Source organism: Bidens hawaiensis, unplaced genomic scaffold (genome assembly GCF_021521415.1).
Source record: "Bidens hawaiensis isolate Kalapana, Puna unplaced genomic scaffold, B.hawaiensis_p1.1 tig00003570_1, whole genome shotgun sequence".
In the NCBI taxonomy this organism is placed as follows: domain Eukaryota; kingdom Viridiplantae; phylum Streptophyta; class Magnoliopsida; order Asterales; family Asteraceae; genus Bidens; species Bidens hawaiensis.
Genome location: NW_027491203.1, coordinates 1,541,941 through 1,565,373, shown reverse-complemented (window position 1 = coordinate 1,565,373; position 23,433 = coordinate 1,541,941). Strand labels below are relative to the sequence as shown.

Below are 23,433 nucleotides of genomic sequence, written 5' to 3'. Positions count from 1 at the left end.
TGGGAAATGCATATTCTTGGTATATAGAGTTTATGGCCTACAGCTGTGCCCGTTATTACTCGAGCTTCGATTAGTCTAGGTAGGAGCTGTGTTATTAGAAGTCTGGTTCCCTTGCATAATCCTTTTTTTTGTTGATGTTTCTTAGCAGAATTATGGGAACATTAAATTTAAGTTTCAATTCATGTGGTGGGAAGCCGGAAATGTTAAGTGTATTAAGATACTCAGATGGGTATAGTGTTTCCAGATCTGAATGGTTTTTGGTGTGTGGAACTGCCAGATCAGTGCTGTGATACGTGGTTGGTGTGCCTGGCAACATATTAAGAATGACATCATTGATTAAATCAGTTGTTCTATTTTTCGGGCAAACTATTGCTTTCTGTGCCAGTTCTGAATGGGTTGGTGATTGAAGGGTATCGTTATCGTATATGAACTGCACAAGTTTCATTATGGAATCTTTGTCATGCGGAATGATGTATCTTTCTGGTATGTGAACAACTTTTATCATTATTCATTTGATCGTCAGGAAAGCCGCATAAGCCATTGCCTATGTCCAACAACCAATTAGAGAAATCGGTGATTTCGACTGCTTCTTCGGGGCTCATATTTTGACGCAGAACACGCATGTTTTGCGTAAGCCTAAATATCTTGAAGCTGGACCATAAGTATGACCGAGGTAACGAAGACGATATATTTCTGACTTTGAAGCATTTTTTCTAATAGGAAGTGTTTGTCTGAAATCGCCGCCTAAAAGAATTGATTTTCCACCGAATGGATCTTTGTTGTTATCAAGTATATCTTTAAGTGACCTATCTAACGCTTCGAAGCACTTTCTATTGCTCATAGGTGCTTCGTCCCATATATTGAGTGCAGCCTCCACTAAAATCTTAGACAGTTGAGTGTTTTTACTGATATTGCAATTCAAGTTATCTGTTAGGTTGATCGGTATTTTGAATCGCGAATGTGCTGTCCGACCTGATGGGAGTAGTGAGGCAATACCAGATGCTGCAACTGTTAGCACAACTTTTCCTTATGATCGTAGATAACTGGTTATTGTAGTCCACAAAAACGTCTTTCCGGTACCTCCATGTCCATAGACAAAAGCAAGCACTTGATTGTTTGCCTCTAAAGACGTCGTTACATGGTCGTAGACTTCTCGTTGTTGTGGGTGCAAACTTTGTATGTAAAGATTGTGCTGCTGTGCGAGTTCTTCTCGATCATAATTCTTTTCCTCCATAAGTAGCCTATTTTGTAGGCTACGAATTAAATTTGAATTAGGCATTGGAAGACCATATTTCTTAAAAGATGAATCAGTTGCATAAGAATTTAGCAAAAATTCCAGCTCATACAAGACATATTGGTGCAATGTTTCTTCTGGAACACAGTCGTGTGCTTCAACAGCAAAGATTTTCGGTATTTCTTGTGAAGACTTCAACCATTGACCTCCACTGATTCTCCCAGAGTTTAACCGGATTCGACACCTCACAATGAAGTAATATGTGGGCGAAAAGCGTGCGTAACTCTTTAGGTGTTGCCCAGGACTTAGCTTCATCAAAAGTTAGCGACCATTCATTGTCGTCCATAAGCAAGCCCAATTTTTCACATGCCGAACGATAAGTGTCGTATACGGTCCCATTGACGGTTCGAACATCGGCAAAGGATGTACATCCGACTTGGTGACTCAACAACATGCGAAGGTAAAAACTTTCACCACAAGAAGGATGTATGTATACAAGTCTACCGAGGGTTGTAACTGATTTGTGTAAGCGTCGAATCAAACATTTCCCATTTTCGTACCATCTATATTCAGATAGGTAGTCGATGTACCGCAGATGACGACCGCTGGCATCATGTTCATTATTCGCGAACCATTTGGTTAGTGTAGTGCGCCTGGCTGGTGGGTAGTTGACAATGTTTTCTAGCTGTTGTTGGTCTCTGAAACTAATAGTTTGCATGTTTTCAAGGTACATGGCTAAAGTTTAAACCGCAGGGTATCTATGGTGTATATGAAAATTTAATATTCTCCAAGCAGCTTCATGAGGGCATATGTATCTCCCATCAACAAAATTATATATTTCGTTGCTGGTAGGTAACGTGGAGCTCTGCGTGGATTAAACAGATGGATCACTTTGACTTACTTTAAAACAAACACGATCGGTACCTTTAGATATATATTTGAATAAGTATTTAATCAACATGTTCCCCCCAAAATATTCTACATTAATATGCGCATTAAAATGCAAGCAAAGCTTTTTGTTGTAAGGGACAACATATGCGTTATCAAGATCTACACCATTTTTCTTTACACAAAACCCATTGGCAGGCCTCTTATAGTGTACATAACCGTTTTTGTCGAACGTGGTCCTGGACTGATAACGCTTTGGGAAGCTTTTAGAACATGTGCCCACCTTCATACACACTACATTAGGTTTTGCTAACCCACAAGGCCCATGCATCATTGATTCAGTAACTATTTTGTACAAGTCAGGTTCAGTGTTAGGATCTGGTACAACTGCAGAAATGTGACGATCAAGATCCTCGGGTATAATAATCTTGTGCACTGCGGAAACCCAAATAAGTATATGGCAGTGTGGCAACCCTCGTTTTTGAAACTCTAGTGTGTATAGATCTAGATAAGAACACAGATCTAAGTGTGAGTATGCGTCTTAGTATACATGTAGTACTGTATGACATAAGACGGTATAATAGATAACAAAATCTTACCAGCAATTACAGGCCCGAAAGGTTGTTTATGTTTGAGATACTTACGAAACGCCTCAACCTTTAACTGGAAGATCCTGCTAATAATGTCAGGTCGGTCCTGAGCCTTCAGACACGGAAAATGACTCATAAAGCGAACAATTTCTAGCCACTTGACGTTGCACGTAAAGGTTATGAAGTACCGAGGATTTCCGTACACACGACATATCGCCAACGCGTCGTGATAGTGTTTGTACATGTATCTTGGACCTCCGGTAAAAGACGATGGCAAAATAACACGTCTACCAACACTATGCCCTTCAGTGTCTCCTTTAGACATAACATCATATATTCCTTGCAAAAACTCGCTCCTAAACAAATTCTGATTTGAACGGATATAGTCAAGCCGGCTTTGCTCAATACAAATATAAGCATCTACTAAACACTGCTGAAAAAGACGGACGCCTCTCAATATTACTGAATAATGGGAATGCCTATCGTGTATCATAAAGCTATAATACATGTTGATTGTCAGATTCTTATTTGTATTATTACCATAAGATCTAAGACGCATGTTAGGAGACCAGCCACGCTCACCATAAATAAACAAAAGCGGATATTGTAACGGCATGTACAAACTGTTTAGCTTATTTATACGCTGTTGATGGTCGTCTTTTTGGTGTACAACTATATCAAAATCATTAGCACCCGATATGGTTTCATGTACAATCGCCCCTATAGTTTTAGGTGCAGGCATATCGTATGACATTTCCCTAACAGAATTGTACAGACGTACATGAAATTCGGGAACATTGTTCGAGGAACATAGATCCCGAGCAGTACGAAACAACTTCACTAACTCATTATGATCATCCAAAATACAAACTATAGATCGTACTATGTCCTCCTTGAGGTCACCATCCTCTCCTTGATTAAATTGCGTAAGCCTATTACGTATCACATTGGCCGTATCGTAAACATACATCTGTAAAAACCTTGGGGGTTGACCACTAAGTGGACACATACTACCAAGCCAATGAGAAATTTGACCCTGAACCTTCAACACATATGGAGCCGAACCATTATTAACTGAATGGTCAACTTTCGCACCAAATGAAGTCATCGCGAACATCGAATTATATGCACGAACGCCGTTAAGATAATCTTGTCGCTCAATAAGGTTTTTCATTCGCATCGGCGGATCAGGATGAAGTGGCAAACGAACACGACCACCTTTACAACACTGGTTATATCTAGGCCTTCTACTAAGGGGGACCGAAGTTATTCGTTCATCGTTCCAGAATAGAGCACCACAAAACTTGCACGACAAAGTACAGTCTCCCAGATCGTTAAAGCACGAACTGGTTGAAGTAGAGCCAGACAAAGAAATGCAAGGGTTAGGCTGGTTCCGCAGATTGTTACGCACATAAGTAAACAAAGACGTACTAAGGCTGGCTGCACCTAAACCCAAAACACAAGATATATGACCACTGATTGGGTTATTAACTGGTGTCGGATCAGACACGTTAGTCGAATGCACATCAGAAACTAATGCCGAGTGCCGTCTTTTTGGAGACAACAGAGGTTGGTTAAGATTGCTAGATGAAGACGACATTAATAACTTAAAAGTTCGCTCAATAATATTATGCTAAGACGGATTTATAAAAGCTTTCGATAAATTACTATTGTTTAAGCACTACATTTAATTAATATAATATCTATAAAAGTAAAAACTTTCAGTAGTCTAAATTAATTATATCACAACCACAAACATACCTTTACATGTAGGGAGTGAAAACAACAGCAAATCCAAACTGAAATTAAAGCCTACAAAAAAGCCAAAGTGAATTAAAAGAAAGAAAGTTAACTCACACGTTGAACAACCCATTAAACTAACAATCATACTACTGGTAAACATACAACATAATTCACCACACTTTTACCACAACTTTGAGGAGACTATGACAGGAATTTATAGGATAATTTTTAAGCAAAAATACAGCATCAATTCACGCCATAATATAGCACCAATATACAACAATTTCAGCACTAATTAACAGCACATTTCAGAACTACATACAGCATTTCACATAAGCAAATTTCAGCATATTTCATGACCTGTTAACAGCTTACTATAGTAAATTACGATACCACATTAACAGTAATGATTTAATAAATTTCAACACTTAATACAACAGGTAACATCACCATTTTTTACATACGTTGGTTAACATTCATAAAAGTAAAGAACGAATATGAGTACAAATATATTCAGTTTCTTAATTAGCGAATACAAACATGGAAACCAAGTTTCTTAGATATTTAACTCGTCAATTTTACCAGTTTAAACTTTGTTTACATTGGACCTCCTACTCCATCAAAATTGTTCATTTAGACATTTTAACAAACACTTGGCGTGCATTGATTCATTTGTCATATTCTACACTCAGTTAAACATAAAGAAGAAACATAGGTACAAACATATTCACTTTCTTAATGAGCGAATACAAACACGGAAACCATGTTCGTTTCAGTGTTCGTGCTCGATTGATTTTTCGCTTAAGGTCTCATGAATGAACAGGACATAAAGATGCTTGCCTGGAGTTATCATTGGTACCTGGAATTAAAATGCATTACTTCAAATTTGTTGTTTTGTTTATGTGTCATGAGCTTTGGTCTTTTATATGTTTGTATCATAGCCCAATTTTGAGCAAAGTATGTTTTGTTTTTTGAGTTTGTTGTTCATATTCGGTCAATGAAAAGGACTGTTGTTTTGTATCTTCATGTAATGCATATAATCCCAAGTACAGATAAGCCTTAATAAATGAAACCCCCCCCAAAATTTAAAAAAGAACTGAGAGGTGGCGGCGCAGCTTGTTGCCTGCCTACCTGCTATGTTGATGTAATATCCATGTTTCTACCATGAAATGAAATTGTGTTACTCTTCAAAAAAAAATCATAAAAGAAAATCGCAGTGAACCAAAAGAAACCCTAACCTGACACCGTAAACCAACAATCAAAACTTGAAGGATCAACCGGAGTAAGCAAAATGTAGTGGAAAAGAAATAAAAAATTGATGTTATAAACCCAAAGAACCAGGTGTCACGCGTGCAAGAAAACCAGGACAACATCTGTCCCACAAAAAAAAAACAAAAATTATTACTAATTAATTGCTTAATAGTTGAAACAAAAAACGAGAGTGACATTCGAACCCTCGCGTGCACCAACAAAAGATAACATAAGGTAATGGCAAAGACCATCTGAACTTCAACACAAGTAGTCAGTATGTCAAAAAAACAAATATTATATCCTATAACAAAAGCAGACAAACAGCTTTGTGTCACCAGAATTGGATATTTATCTAATTAGATAATATAAAAATAGTAATTGTAAGAAGGTAACATTAAATTATATTCTATATCTGCAGTTAACTTAGTTAACCAAACAACAATAATTAATTTGACAGCATAATTTATTTCTCCGCTCTCTTGATTGTAACATTTCATACATAAATTCGTATTAACTATTATTATTTCTTAATACACAACGTTCATTTTCTTCCTACGCATCCTTAAGTATTTCTTACACGCCTTTAGTTTCCTTCTACAAGTTTTAAATTTCTTCGTTTACATCCTTAAATTCTTCTCACATGACTTCAAGTTTTTCAAATATCTCAATGAAGGAATACTGAGATCTTTGTGATCTCTAGTTCGATCCTGAAGGCGTATGGGTTTTACCACCAGTTGGCCTTTGGACCCATGGGTTTTCGCCTAAACTAGAGATAACTAAAATGCGCTTAAAGGCTCCATACAAAATACCTACACATTTCTATGTTTGTTGGTCGTTAAAAAGAATAAAATATGAACATATAAAAAGAGATTCTCATTCAGTTGTGTTTAGCTAACACATTGTCAATCAAGTATTTGTATACTTGAATTGAGTATAGGAGAATTATACTTGAAGATAAAGCTGATATTGGAGAATGGCGAAGGTATACAACTTCAAATTAATATGCGAGACTGAGAATGGATAAAGGTATGCATTGGAGTGTAGGAAGAAGTAATCTACATTCCGAGGATTAGTTATAAAGAATAAAATTAATAAATAATTAAACCTCAGGATGCAGATTACTTGTCCCTAGCCCAATATGTCGATCATGTTCAATCAGAATTTTGATCTTATAAACGAATACAAGTTTGTGACAAAAGAACTGACTGTGATGTCCTTAAGTGTCGTGATTGGGATCTATTTATAAATCCCTGAGCAATAGTTTAAGGATCAAAATGGGTCCCTCGCACATGAAATTATTTTAACATGCATGTTGTGGTGTATCAAATAATACTAGACGGGTGCCCGCTCGATGTAGCGGGTGTTTGAACCTATTAATCACGTATAAATATAAGTGTTTATGGTTCGGTTAAAACCTTGAAATCGTTTAAACCGGTCATTGGTTTGACTTCTTTTTTCTTTTTTACTTTTGGTTTGTTGGTCGGTTTCAAAATTTTCAAAACGTAGTGAACGGTTGGTTCGCGGTTTATATCGGCAACCGGCCATATAAAACCAGAAAAGACTGTAAATTAACCTAATTGCAGTATGATTCCTTTTGTAATATTTGTTGTTATTATTTTACGTCCTAAATCTTCCATTAATATTTACCATTATGTGGCTAAAATTATCATTTTTTTATTTATGATCATCTCAAGTATCATATTATGTTGGTTTTTAGTTAACATTGACGGTACATTTACATTATTAATTATTTTAAACTAAATTTATTATTAAAGTTTAAACTGTGAAACCAAACCAGAATCAGGCCGTTAGTAACGATTCGGTATCAACTTTCAATGGTTGAGTTTGGTTTTGGACGACAAAAAATCAGTATTAACGGTTGGACTCACAAGTTTAACTTAAAAACCATCAAAACCGACACTGAACACCCATCGTAACATTATTAATTTATTTAAAATGAAAAAAAAATTGCAACAATATTATATCCAAATTAAAGAGAATAAAATGCTCGTTTTTATGGTGCAATTTGTTTATAAAAAATATTAGCGTATGAAAAGGCTATAGTCGTTTAAAAATCATGGGTGGGAAGTTAGTTTACAAGTTAAATTAAAAACATAATATGGTTAAAGATGAGGGACCAAACTTGTAAGTTGAATAGATTGTGTTTAAAAGACATATTTACCCTTACTAAATATGTACCTCATGCTTTAAGTGTTGTAAATTACTTAAAAATGCGTGTCTTAATTTACCCTTGTTTTGTGTATTATATATTGTATAGATAACATGAATGAGTAAGGTTAAAATACAAAGTATAATAAAATGAGAAAGACGAGAAGCATTGAAGTAATCTAATTCATTAATTTTAAAATTGAATTGTGGAGATTAATTTAAGAATAAAAATTAATAATAATAAAACTAAGGTAATAACCTACTTATGATGACTTTCTGTCTCCACATGCAAGGCACATGCTAATTCGTCATCATTTTAAAATGTCCATAACTTTTCTATACAACATTTCCATAATAATAAGCATTTTTTATCAGTAATATTAATATCATAGTGTTATATGAAAATAAAAATTAGTGGGTTTTTTTTATATTTTGTTAATTGGTTGTTCATTGTGTTTTTTAATTGGGTGTTTCTATACATTGTGATATAGATTTTGGTTATTGTGTTTTTCAATTAATATTCATATTAAAGATAAAAATTAAAACAAAGATTAAGTCATTGTGTCTTTTTGTTCGTCATTGTGTCTTTGTGCTTAACATTTGTCTTTTTACTTATTATTTAGTTTTAGTCATTTTGTGATACGTTCATTGTCTTTTGTTCGGAATTGACATGTTGCATTCACTTAATTTGAGAAAAATAGTATTATGTCATTGTATATCACGTTCAAGTCATTGTGCAATATGTAGTTTCCATTTTTTTTACGTTTCAGGTCATTGTGTTATATGTATTCACCATTGTGTGTTACATTTCAGGTTATTTTGTAACATGTATTCATCATTGTGTTTTATGTATTAGGTAATTTATTGGTATTTTTCATTATATTTACATATTATTATTACACCGCAGTGTTATTAGTATTTAAAAAAATACAATGAGTTGAAAGACACATTGACGAAAAAAACACAATGACAAACAGGAAGACACAATAATGAAAAAAGACACAATGGTAAGCACAAAGAGACAATAACGTAATTTTTGTTTTAATTTTAACAAAATTATACTCATACTAAAGATAAAAAAAAACGCTTGTTATTATGGTGAATTTTTTTTATTTTTTTAAATATCATATGATTATATACGTTTTAAAATGATGGAAGAATTAACATGTGACTTGCATGTTGAAAGAAAAATGTATAATATTACTTTTATATCATTTTTTCTTTGGTTCTCACTTGATACATGCGATTTAATTATGGCTTCTCACACTATTTATTTTTATTAGTATTTGTGGTATAACTCAACCCTAACATGAACATCTATGAAAAATCAAATCAGCTTTTCAAAAAGATTTCAATTTGGATTGTCATAAACTATTTTATTGTTATATATACGTAAATAGAAACTGATAAAATATAACTTATTTTTGGTAAATGTTGAGTAAAAATACAATATTTAATCATGATTTTATGTAACATATAGCATCAAAATTTGGAACATGATCAACTTGAGTGGAATAGGTTAAAGAGATGAATAATAAGGTGCTTGATCAATATGATGAAAAAGAAAGATTTATCTATAAGTAGCTGGATTCTGTTCTTGTGTAGCCAATTATGAGTGTTTTGAGTTGAGAACCTTCCTTTAGTTTGATAATGATATTGCTTCTTAATTTGACTGCTTTTTATCTCCGAGCACATCATATACTTGATTCTTATTTCCAAACTGTTAGGATCATAAATATATTGTGTCATTATCCAATAGGTTTTCGAAACTCTTTAATCTTTAAGTAATCTTTAAGAAATTGTATAACAGAGAACATCACCGAATAACTAAATAGTTATTTGGTTATGATTACTAACCAAATGAAATTACCGGATAAGAATTCAGTTCATTTTTTTGTTTTTTATTCTCTTTTAGGTTAAAAACAATCTTATTATTGTCAACAACTTTGAGTTTAGTCAAAATATATAATGGATTATCAAATACAATATGCACACCATTATTAAAATAAGTAATGAAATAGTGAAAATCAAATGTTATTTTCATATTTTCTATTATAAATATATAACTGCAACTCTAGAAGCTAAGTTTATTATCTAAATTGTCATCTTCATTGGCATTATCGGCTTCCTTTGTAAGGTGTCAAAGATTAAGAGTTTTTTTACGATAAATGTAAATGAAGATCAAATTTAACATAACGTTTATTAGAAGAGGGCTAGCCATTTGATTTCTTAAATATTCATAAAGTGTTTGTTTTATTTTTAAAATGAACTATATAACGTTACTAATGTACATAGTTATATTACAATCTAATTTTTTTATGGTACTTAGGTAATTAAGAAATATAAAATGGATGATGTTCAACTTTTAAATATTTTAATCTTCCCTAAATATATTCTAATCACATGAATCTATTTCAAAGATGGCAGCTTTCCCTTTTAGTATGTTTCGCGATGACTATAAACAAAAGCCAAGGTCCATCATTATCTGGGGTTGGTTTGAATTTGAAAGCAGACATGGACCTTGTCAAGTGTTACAAGCAGACGTGAACCAAAGATCTTGATTCTTTGATAAACAAGGTTTATTGAACAAAACTACCGCAAATATAGTGTATAAGGAAATTTTTAGTTACTTATCAAATATTTGTGTAATGTTTGCTTTATAATTCCTGTAGTTTTAATTTTTAGTTACTTATCAAATATTTGTGTAATGTTTATTTATAATTCCTGTAATTTTAATGTAAATTGTAAATATATTAACAATATGCGATAATTGTGTTGTTTATTGTATTTTGTTTTATGTTTAAAGATTAAAAATCTCATCAATTTACGTGTAATACACGGGTCTCGAACTAGTTTATCTATAAATAGCTTGATTATGTTCTTGTTTAGCCAATTATGAGTATTTTGAGTTGAGAACCTTCCTTTAGTTTGATAATGATATTGCTTCTTAATTTGACTGCTTTCTATCTCGGAGCACATCATATTCTTGATTCTTATTTCCAAACTGTTAGGTGTTAGGATTAAACGCACACACGAACCGAACACGACACGAAAGCAATAACGAACACGAGGATTTAAGGTTGTTCGGTCTAAACTAACCTACGTCCACGGGTGGCAATTAGGTATTTCTTTTATTGAGTGACAACAATTACAAGTACATAACGTTAAATATATATATAGAGATACGACTAGGTTTTGTATCTTATTAAACAAGAAATCAAAACTGGGTCGGGCTTCGGTCTACCCACCCTACACCCGTCTACCCTTTGGACTTCATATAATAAACCGGGCTAACAAGGCCTACGAACCCAACAATCTCCCACTCGGAGGCCTTGAGTACTCTCGTCTGCACTCCCATTGTACTTCTGCAATCTAAACATTTTCTAGTTGCCACTGCCTTCTCATCAACTAAGCTGAAGGCCCGTTGAAGCTCTCAGTAGCTCCAACACGTCAGTCACGGCTAAAACAGCCCCTGACCCATTCTCTGTCCCTATCAGCTCCCACTGAAACAAACTACCGGATCCTGAGATACCCTGAGAACAAACACTCTCCATATTCAGCAAGTAATCCACTGGAGAGACTTTTACAGCTTGAATACTGGTTTTCTTAATCCACTGTCGACCTGAAACTGTAACTGAAACACAACCTGTGCTCCCACTGTCACGATGTCCTCTGACTGATTTAACCTTCCTAGCTCATTCATCCTGAATCTTCACTTTGGCTCTGGGTTTGTTACTTTCAAAATAGTCACACCCCGACCAAAGGCGGCAGAACATGCCGAGGTGTAACGGTTGCCCATAAGCGCATAACACTAATTTAAAGCAACAATATTTAACAAACTCATTTCATTTCACAACATCGAAAATGTCACATAACAATATTCAAGAGATAGTCAACAACAAGATATAACAAAATATAGCAAATCAAATATTGTTCATTTTTGGTAAATAACTTAAAGGTCTTGGCTTTCATTTCCTCCACAATCATCAAATCAACCTAGGTGCAAACCTGTAACATTTCATAAAATAAAGTTTGTCAACACAAAGGTTGGTGAGCAATTCATAAGTTTGAACAATAGTTATATAGTATGAAAAGCCACAAAACTAGTATACAAAACCATAAATAATAGCTATAAACTTGGATAAAATAGTTATCGCTAACAAGTTAGCGACACCCAACTATAAGGGGATGCTAAATAGTTTAGGATTTTATAGTTATCGTTAATTGCATTACGTTAACGACACCTTGCCATGAGGGGTTGCCAAATGGTCTAGGATTTATAGTTCCACCATCCAAAAGCGATAAACACGTAGACAATTAAGCATAGAACACCAAATCGAGCAATTATTCAAATAAAGTATACGACAACGTTTGTGGTTTAAGACCCAAGTATAAAGCATTTAGTTTAGATAAGATGAAACGTCACCCCCAAAATAAAAGATAGAAAACGGGGTATGAAGTTACTCACGTTCAAGTAATAACTTGAAAGATTGATTATTTGGAGATTTGCCGCAAAGACGAGTTAACGTATGAAGCCTAAAATAAAAGAAGTCTTGGATTTAGAAAGGTTGCCTTGAAAATCTTTAAATAAAATAATTGTTGCAAAAAGTAAACAATTTAAAGTTCAAGGTTTAAAATGTAACTATTTAAGAATTTATAATAATAACCCTTTAAAAATGTAAGTTTGCTTGAAATCGTGTTAAAGTATCTAACCTCAATATTTACTTAACCCAAATTAAGTAATAAGGTGAGAAAAATGCTTAATGCAAGCTCTATTGGGACAAAGATACTGAAACGGGTTTTTAACGAGTGTCCGGGTTGTCGGTTCGGGTCTTGACAAATGGTCAAACCCAAAGTCAACTTTCCAAAATATTAATTATTATGAAATAACTCATTAAAACATAATAACACTTAAACAAGTATGTAGATCTATTGTTATAGAACTAACAACGTACGTTAAGCGAGTGTTCGGTTTTGTCGGTCCAACTATGTTATGAGACCAAGTTAGATCCAACATTTCCAAGTACTTAAGAAAATGATTAAAATCAGTTTGTAAACTATTTTTAAAGTAATATACAAATCTTGATAGCTAAAAACACACTTGTGTATCTTAAGCGAGTAAAACCAGATCGGTTCGGTTTCCATCTCACAACAAGTTCATAGATGGATTCTACGTACCCATATATCATAGATCTTGTATAAAATGTACAAATGAAAATATTTAAGTTCTACTACTAAAAAGGTCAACAAGAAGTCTTTTTAACAAAAGTTCGGTTTGGTTCGGTTTCCATCTCACAATGAGTTCATAGATGGATTCCACATACCCAAGACTTGTAAATGTGACTAACAAACTAAAATGAGCAGAAGTTAGCATAATTAATATGTATAAATAAGTTATGTGTGTGTATATATATATCAAGAACACGAAGTCCTCCATGAAGCCTTGCCTTATGACGTTCGAAACTTAACCAACCGGAGTCGGTGAAGTAACTAACAAAGGAAACAAGGGGTGTGTATTATATATATATATATGTTGTACCACCATAAACAAGTATTAATAAGACTACATAAGCTAAAAAGAATGAAATATGAAACTTGGTTTGACATTTGGAAGTCAAACCTTCAAGAATACATAAATAAAACAACCTTGGATCTATGGAGGTTTGAGAGAGTTTTTGGAGATGTAGTAAGAGTAAAATGAAGAAGATGGGTGTGTATATATAGGGAAGGAGTGAAAGGTTGGGTATAAAGATTCTTTTATGGTTTGCACAAAAATGGGTATGTTTAAATGGTCAAACAATGCATATAAAAATCCAATATTTTATATATTTTAAATGACAAGATCCAATATTTTATATATTTGAAATGTTCGGGTTACAAACGGGTCGGGTTTACATAACAAAAATGACCCGAAATTGACGAATGTCACAGTATTCCCTACTTTAGGAAATTTCATCCCGAAATTAAGTTGATGACGATGATGCAAACAAATGTGGATAGTTCTCTTTTATTGCGTCTTCTCGTTCCCAAGTAAATTCCGTGCCACACCATGATTCCCATTGAACTTTGACTAACCGATTACGACTACGCTTGGTTTTCTTCTCGTTGCGATCCATGATTTAAACGGGTCGTTCAACCTTGATTATCGACATGTAATTCGTCGAGAGGTATATGGAGATTACCCTTGGCTATGCACTTTTTGAGATTCGAAACATGAAATGTCGGATGCACACCGGCAAGTTCTTGTGGTAGCTCAAGTCGATACGCTACTTTCCCAACACGCTCAAGAATTTTAAAATGACCAACGAAATGAGGAGTTAGTTTACCCTTCTTTCCAAAACGGACTACCCCCCTCCAAGGGGATACTTTTAGAAGGACAAGATCGTCAACATTAAATTCGATCGGTTTTCGCCGTTTGTCGGCGTAACTCTTTTGACGATTTCTAGCGGGTAGGAGATTTTTACGGATTTGATTAATGACATCGGTGGCTTCTTGGACCATTTCGGGTCCCGTGATTTGAGCTTCACCGATTTCGTTCCAAAAAATCAGGGAACGACATTTACGAACGTAAAGAGCTTGAAAATGAGCCATATCAATGCTAGAGTGGTAGCTATTGTTGTAGGAGAACTCGATGAAGGGGAGATGAGAATCCCAATTCCCACCAAAATCAAGAACACACGCTCGAAGTGAACGCCAAAAATGAGAGGTAAAGCGGGCATCGCGATCGGAGATGAAAGACAATGGCAAACCGTGTCGGCACACGATTTCCCGAACATAGATTTGACAAAGCTGCTCGATAGAATACTTCTCGCGGATCGGAATGAAATGAGCAGATTTGGTCAAACGATCGATGATCACCCAAATGCTATCGTTGCCTTTTTGGGTGTTGGGTAATTTGGTGATAAAGTCCATAGCAATGTCTTCCCATTTCCAAATGGGAATCGGTGGTTGCTCGAGTAGACCAAAAGGTCTTTGATGTTCGGCTTTGACTTTTGAGCAAGTAAGACATTTAGATACAAACAACGCTACGTCCTTTTTCATACCCGGCCGCCAAAAGGTAGCACGAAGATCGAAATACATCTTATTCGCACCTGGATGAACGGGAATACCGCGAATTGTGAGCTTCGTCGAGTATACAAGTACGAAGGTCATCGCGATCGGGAACCCACAAACGATTGAGAAAGTACAAAAGACCATCAGGTTTAGTTTCGAGTTGAAGTTCGGCTCCACACGAGATTTCTTCGTACATGTTACCATCTTCAACGGAGGTACGCTGAGCTTGAAAGATACGAATTTGAAGATCGTTTTGAACAATGACGCTTAGAAGCAGAACGGATTTAACATTAACCTTTTGACTTAGGGCGTCGACGACAACATTTGCTTTACCGGGGTGGTAGAGAATCTCGCAATCGTAATAACTAAGTAATTCGGCCCATCGTCGTTGTCTCATGTTGAGATCTTTTTGGTCAAAAATATGTTGAAGGCTTATATGATCGGTAAAAACCACACATTTCGTACCATAAAGGTAATGTCTCTAGAATTTGAGAGCGAAAACGACGGTACCAAGTTCGAGATCGTGAGTCGTATAGTTCTTCTTGTTGACCTTAAGTTTGCGATGACTTGACCTCGTTGCATAAGAAAACAACCAAGGCCTTGATGGGATGCATCACAAAATACAACAAAATCGTCGTTTCCATCGGGAAGGGTTAGAATAGGAGCATTGCAAAGCATGTCCTTGAGAGTACAAAAGGCTTCCTCTTGCTTCGAACTCCAATCGAAGGGTTGTCCCTTATGGGTGAGAGAGGTTAGAGGCAAAGAGATTTTGGAAAAATTCCGAAAGAAACGCCGATTATATCCGGCCAAACCGAGGAATGATCGAATTTCCATGGGAGTCGTTGGAATTTTACAATCCTTAACGGCCTCAATTTTAGTGGGTTCAACATGAATACCTTTGTCGTTTACGATGTATCCCAAAAATTGAACTTCCTCGAGCCAAAATTCACATTTGGAGAATTTGGCATAGAGTTGTTCGTTTCTAAGGAGCTAGAGAATGGAACGCAAATGATGTTCATGTTCGGCTTTAGATTTGGAAAATATAAGGATGTCATCAATAAAGACAATAACGAATTTATCAAGGAATGGTTTGCAAACGCGGTTCATGAGGTCCATAAATACCGCGGGTGCATTTGTTAACCCGAAGGCCATAACCAATAATTCGAAATGTCCATATCGAGCACGGAAAGCGGTTTTAGGAATGTCTTCTTCGCGAACACGCAATTCATGATAACCCGATCGAAGATCAATTTTGGAGAAACAAGTTGTGCCTTGAAGTTGGTCGAATAAGTCGTCGATACGTGGCAAAGGATAACGATTTTTGATTGTTAGTTTGTTAAGTTCACGATAATCAATGCACATATGAAACGAACCATCCTTCTTTTTCACGAAGAGAACGGGAGCACCCCATGGAGAAGAGCTTGGATGAATGAAGCCTTTATCGGAAAGTTCTTCGAGTTGGTTTGATAGTTCTTGCATTTCTGACGGGGCTAGACGATAAGGAGCCTTGGCCACAGGCATTGCTCCGGGCACAAGATCGATTTGGAATTCAATCGGACGAACGGGAGGTAGACCGGTGACATCATCAGGAAAGACGTCAAGGAAATCACGAACAATAGGAATATCTTGGATTTTCCTTTCCTTTTTGTCCTTTGTCATCGAGAGAGCTAAAAACGGAATGTACTTTTGCGATTGAGCACGCGACATGAGATTTAGCCTTCGAGACGTTGTGTTTCCAAAGACCTTAAGAACTTTACCGTTGACGAGCGGGATGCGAATGAATTTATCAAAACAAACGACTTCGGCACGGTGCAAAGATAACCAATCCATGCCTACTATGACATCGAAACTACCCATTTGCATCGGGATGAGATCGATGGAGAATTTATGCTTAGAAAGGATGAGAGAACAATTGCGGACGGCGGAATTTATAGTAATAGAATTTCCATTGGTGACTTCAACAGAGAACGGTCGGGAAAGCTTAGTTCGAGGCATATCAAGTTTCGACTCAAATTTCAAAGAAATAAAACTTCTATCGGAACCGGTATCAAATAAAATAGAAGCCAAATGATAGTTCACCAATGACATACCGTTCACAACATCGTTTGCCACTTGAGCTTGATTTGAATTCATCCTTAAAGCTCGTCCTTGGTTTTCATGGTTGACTTGTGGTGCTGATGGTGGAGGTGGAGGTGGAGGCGGAGGTGGTGCTTGGATTGCTTGGATGAGTTGGATGAGTGGTGCATAGAGTTGGGGAAATTGAGGTTGGTAAGTTTGAACTTGGTAGGCTTGGGTTTGGTAATAGGGAACGGTTACGGTTTGTGCTTGGTTGGCGAAGGTTAAACGTGGGCAGTTGTTGCGAAAATGATTTGGGTCACCACAGTTAAAGCAAGCTCGGGGTTGTTGGGGTTGGTTTGGTGGGTAGGGTGCATACCGGTTTTGGGAATTTTGGGGAAAAAGTTCTTGGTTGGTTGGGTTGGTTAGGTTGGTTAGGTTGGGTTCGTAATGGGGATCGACATGTGGTGTGGAGATGGCCAAATCGGTTACAAATGGTACAATGGCGACAAGGCGAGTTTGTTGGGTGGTGAATTTGGCAAGTGTTACATAGCGGGGAGTTTCCAACATAAGGTTTTCGGTTTTGAGGTAGGATTTGGGTTTGTTGTTGTGGTTGAGGTTGGGTGATGGCAAAGTTTCGGTAGTTGGATTTGGGTTTCTTTTTGTTGTTGTTGTTGTGTCGGGAAGAGTTTGAGTAGTTAATGGCTTGTGGTGCGGGTTCAACCTTGGCTTGGGGAGCGGGCTCGGCTTTGGCTTTCTCATTTGATTTCTTGAGGGTTAGGGTACCCTCCTTCACATGATTTTCCGATAGCGCACCGGCAAATGTGATGGCTTCCTCAAGGTTCGCAGGTTTGCTACTCATGACTGAGTCACAGATTTTCATTGGTAGACCCCCAATGTATTTGTCAATTTGACGTTCGGTTGGGGTAACCAAGTGAGGTACAAGAACGCTTAGCTCGTGGAAACGGAGCGAGTAATCTGCGTTATCACCACCTTCTTGTTTTAGGTCCCAAAATTCTACCTCAAGCTTTTGGAGCTCGTGTTTAGGACATAATTTCTTCATCATAAGTGCCTTGAGCTCGGCCTACGGAAGAGCCATAGCCATATCCGAACCTTGGAGGTGCATAACACTACCCCACTATGTTAGAGCGGTTTCTCTAAACATGCTTGACGCAAAATTTGTCTTTTTCTCGTCGGGGCATTTTCTATGTAAAAACACACTCTCGGTCGATTCGAACAATTGCAACAAGGTAGTCGCGCAATTGGTTCCAAGGAACTTAGACGGGTTGGCACTAGTAAATTGCTTAACTAGGTAACATGTGGGTTTGGGTTCAACGGGTACAACAACGGGTGCGGGTAGTGTGGCTTTGATTTGGGTTATAAGTTCGGGAATCACAGCAGCAATTTGTTTGGCTACGAGAGCGGCCATGCGTCGGGTGGAGTTCTTGCGCGGTTGGCGTCTTAGCGGAGGCATGCTAAAAATTTATAAAGAAAATGGGATAAGTTTTTGGGTAAAGGAATTGAATATAAAGGTGTATAAAATAAAATAAGATTTCAATTTTTGATTTGTGAATCCTAGAGTTAGTATGGAGAAGATGTTAGTGTTAGATAAAATATAAAACTTTGTTTATATAAAACAAAACCGTAAACAAAACGTAAATGATTTTGAGATGGTTAAAGCTTGAAAATTTGAGATTTTGAGATTTATAGAGTCGGAAAAACCGTTCATGAAATCACCATGACTCGATATTCCAACACTAAAAAAAAGTTTTACAAAACATCACGTTGGAGTCTAAACATGTGCACGTAACCACCATGACTTTCTCATGTTTTAGACTCAAATAACAATGATAACACAATAAATCGAGATACAACGTCATGCCAACACACTAGTCCACGAAATCACCGTAGTCCTATTGTTTTAACACTGAAAATTTGGATGGCGACCGGAACGCTCGCATTAGACTACTTAAAGTATTACATTTATAATTCGGTTTATGGCCTAGAAAACGAGCATTATAACTCAACCATCCCAGGTAAGTAAATCGCCTTCGATCCTTGGAATCTTTTTGTCAAATGGTCATTTTATAATGTCTCGTTTTCTATGATGGCTACAAACCAGATATAGACGCAACCTTTAAGGGATTTGAAACAATGGGATCCAAGTTAATCTTGCAATCCATAAAACACAATAAAAATCTACTTTTTGCGTTTTAAGGTAAGGATACCTTGGAATTACTATGAAAGTGTGTATATGTGAACATTTAGGATATTGGTGAATTTTAAACAAGTTTATAAATAAACATCTGATATGAACAATTTAAAATAGAATAAACACGTATGAACACACGCATAGGACCCTAAGCATAACAATTCTAGGTCGTTACGTCTAACCACCTATCTTAATTGTCATGGCTTTAATACCAATCTTTCACACCCCGACCAAAGGCAGCGGAACATGCCGAGGTGTAACGATTGCCCATAAGCGCATGACACTAATTTAAAGCGACAATATTTAACAAACTCATTTCATTTCACAACATCGAAAATGTCACATAACAATATTCAAGAGATAGTCATCAACAAGATATAACAAAATATAGCAAATTAAATATTGTTCATTTTTGCTAAATAACTTAAAGGTCTTGGCTTTCATTTCCTCCACAATCAACCTAGACGCAAACCTGTAACATTTCATAAAATAAAGTTTGTCAACACAAAGGTTGGTGAGAAATTCATAAGTTTGAATAATAGTTATATAGTATGAAAAGCCACAAAACTAGTAATACAAAACCATAAATAATAGCTATAAACTTGGATAAAATAGTTATCGCTAACAAGTTAGCGACACCCAACTATAAGGGGATGCCAAATAGTTTAGGATTTTATAGTTATCGTTAATTGCATTATGTTAACGACACCTTTCCATGAGGGGTTGCCAAATGTTCTAGGATTTATAGTTCCACCATCCAAAAGCGATAAACACGTAGACAATTAAGCATAGAACATAAAATCGAGCAATTATTCAAGTAAAGTTTACGACAACGTTTGTGGTTTAAGACCCAAGTATAAAACATTTAGTTTAGATAAGATGAAACGTCACCCCAAAATAAAAGATAGAAAACGGGGTATGAAGTTACTCACGTTCAAGTAATAACTTGAATGATTGATTATTTGGAGAATTGCCGCAAAGACGAGTTAACGTATGAAGCCTAAAATAAAAGAAGTCTTGGATTTAGAAAGGTTGCATTGAAAATCTTTAAATAAAATAATTGTTGCAAAAAGTAAACAATTTAAAGTTCAAGGTTTAAAATGTAACTATTTAAGAATTTATAATAATAACCCTTTAAAAATGTAAGTTTGCTTGAAATCGTGTTAAAGTATCTAACCTCAATATTTACTTAACCCAAATTAAGTAATAAGGTGAGAAAAATGCTTAATGCAAGCTCTATTGGGACAAAGATACTGAAACGGGTTTTTAACGAGTGTCCGGGTTGTCGGTTCGGGTCTTGACAAATGGTCAAACCCAAAGTCAACTTTCCAAAATATTAATTATTATGAAATAACTCATTAAAACATAATAACACTTAACCAAGTATGTAGATCTATTGTTATAGAACTAACAACGTACGTTAAGCGAGTGTTCGGTTTTGTCGGTCCAACTATGTTATGAGACCAAGTTGGATCCAACATTTCCAAGTACTTAAGAAAATGATTAAAATCAGTTTGTAAACTATTTTTAAAGTAATATACAAATCTTGATAGCTAAAAACACACTTGTGTATCTTAAGCGAGTAAAACCAGATCGGTTCGGTTTCCATCTCACAACAAGTTCATAGATGGATTCTACGTTCCCATATATCATAGATCTTGTATAAAATGTACAAATGAAAATATTTAAGTTCTACTACTAAAAAGGTCAACAAGAAGTCTTTTTAACAAAAGTTCGGTTTGGTTCGGTTTCCATCTCACAATGAGTTCATAGATGGATTCCACATACCCAAGACTTGTAAATGTGACTAACAAACTAAAATGAGCAGAAGTTAGGCATAATTAATATGTATAAATAAGTTATGTGTGTGTATATATATATCAAGAACACGAAGTCCTCCATGAAGCCTTGCCTTATGACGTTCGAAACTTAACCAAATGGAGTCGGTGAAGTAACTAACAAAGGAAACAAGGTGTGTGTATTATATATTTGTTGTACCACCATAAACAAGTATTAATAAGACTACATAAGCTAAAAAAATGAAAGATGAAACTTGGTTTGACATTTGGAAGTCAAACCTTCAAGACTACATAAATAAAATAACCTTGGATCTATGGAGGTTTGAGAGAGTTTTTGGAGATGTAGCAAGAGTAAAATGAAGAAGATGGGTGTGTATATATAGGGAAATAGTGAAGGGTTGGATATAAAGATTTTTTATGGTTTGCATAAAAATGGGTATGTTTAAATGGTCAAACAATGCATAATATAAAAATCCAATATTTTATATATTTATATATTTTAAATGACAAGATCCAATATTTTATATATTTGAAATGTTCGGGTTTCAAACGGGTCGGGTTTACATAACAAAAGTGACCCCAAATTGACGGGTGAGTAAGGTGGTGTTTGTGGTGGTGTGTCTAAAGGTGTTGTTGGTGGTGTTGGTATTGGCTGGTTCTCCCCCTGAACTTGTACTGTATCAACAAAGTCACCATCACCTCCTCCTTCATTACCATCTTCATCGTTACCATCATCACCTGAATCATCATCTTTATCACTACCTTCATCCTCACTCTCACCATCCTCTTCATCCTCCTCTGAGATTAACTCAGGTACAGGAACAATCTCAAAATCAATAATTAACAGCCATGGTAAAATTTCAAGCACTACCTCAGGATTGAACCTGCTTGTGCTACCCAGAGTTTCAATCCGTTTGTAAGTATTTGGATCTTGTAGCACATGTGTTGTTCCAACTGTGGGCAATCCTTCCAACTCTTGGTTAAAAATAATCTGTAGAAACCTGGGATAGGCCAAAATTTTTTTATTGTTCGATTTTTTCAAGTTGCTCACCATTCCTTCAAAGATCATCTTGGAAAAGTTGAACAACAGATTAAACATAATAGCAACTGTGGCGTTGGCCAAATCCCGACTCATAAGAGTCCATGAGTCTTTTCTAGGGGCAAAGCCCTGAATAATGTGGTGTATCAAGTATTCGTATAGATTGGGGAACATTCCCTTTTGGAATTGTCCTTCGTTCACCATCCCCTGATATCCCATTGTTTGCACAAATATCTTGCGTAGATGTTCTGTTGTGAAGTGAATAGGGTTGGGATTATCATCATGTAGCTGGAGACATCTTCATATAAGCCCTTTAGTTATCCGTATCTCCTGGTTTGCGACGGTAGCTTCTATCCGCCTACTGTTGATGTCGTCATATAATCTCGCTGAGCGCCAAAAGTTAAGTGAATGATTCCTGTAAATCAGTGGGCACCCTGTCAAAGAGAAACTTATATTTGACCGTTGAAGCTATCTAATCATCAGAGCTACATCTTCATTATCAGGAGTAATCTGTAACAAGGCACACATGTTGTGCTTGTGTTCAAATGGATATCTTGGATTGTCTTGATTAGCCATATCTGAACACACAAACAAAACAACATATTCAAAGCAGAAATTAGTCTTAAAGTTCACAGCTTTAAGTAATTTCAAGCTATAATTTTGAAGAATATTAAAAGAAATTTCATCAAGAACCTGATCTTCGACAAGTTTATAACCTACATACAAAACAGAGAGTTAGTAATCATGAATAATCAAAGCCCATTTTCACATAATCGTGGTCGGAAAACACTTAATCGATGCTTACCGAGTCGGATTGTGAGGGCTGAAAAATTAGGGTTAGGATTATTGATGAATGCGATAAGTAGGTTGGGTGTTTTGAAACGAGAGCTAGTGTGGAAGGAGAGAGAAGTGAGAGTGAAGAAAAATTTCACTAACTCCCTCTTTTATACCTTTTTGAAAGTGAGTTTTAAATGCATTTTGTCATTTAGTGAGTTAATAGCTGTCAAACAGTAACATTATCCATTAAATATGTTCATTTAAAAACCTGCTCGAAAAAGTTCATTTAGCAAACCTTGCTCGGAAATGTCAGTTTTAACAAAGTGTGCTATGTATAATCCACTTACTCAAAGCTTGCTCATTTAAGAGTCATTTGAAAATAATTTAGTTTTAGAAATGAGTCTAAGTAAAATGAAGGAAGCTTACTCGAAATATAAGATTGCTCGAGAAATAAATCACAAGACTAATAATCAAGTATATATTATCAAATAGGCAACCTTGCTAGGAATCAATTAAGAATCCCAAAATAATATCTTAACACATTCCTAATTGTCAACCTTGCTCGAATGTCTGACTAACGCAGACCGTACCCGAAAATGCATAAACAGTTAGCAAATAATCAT

At 35.7% G+C, this 23,433-nt stretch overlaps 1 protein-coding gene across 1 annotated transcript; it reads right to left on the bottom strand.

The window, feature by feature from the left end:
* Positions 1-598: 598 nt before the first annotated feature.
* LOC143623852 (uncharacterized) lies at positions 599-4,312 on the bottom strand. Its single transcript, XM_077094662.1, has 4 exons — positions 2,722-4,312; positions 2,217-2,626; positions 1,081-1,543; positions 599-1,026 (listed from the first exon to the last, which is right to left on the bottom strand). The coding sequence occupies exons 1-4, from the start codon at positions 4,310-4,312 to the stop codon at positions 599-601; spliced, it is 2,892 nt and encodes a 963-aa protein (XP_076950777.1).
* Positions 4,313-23,433: the final 19,121 nt, after the last annotated feature.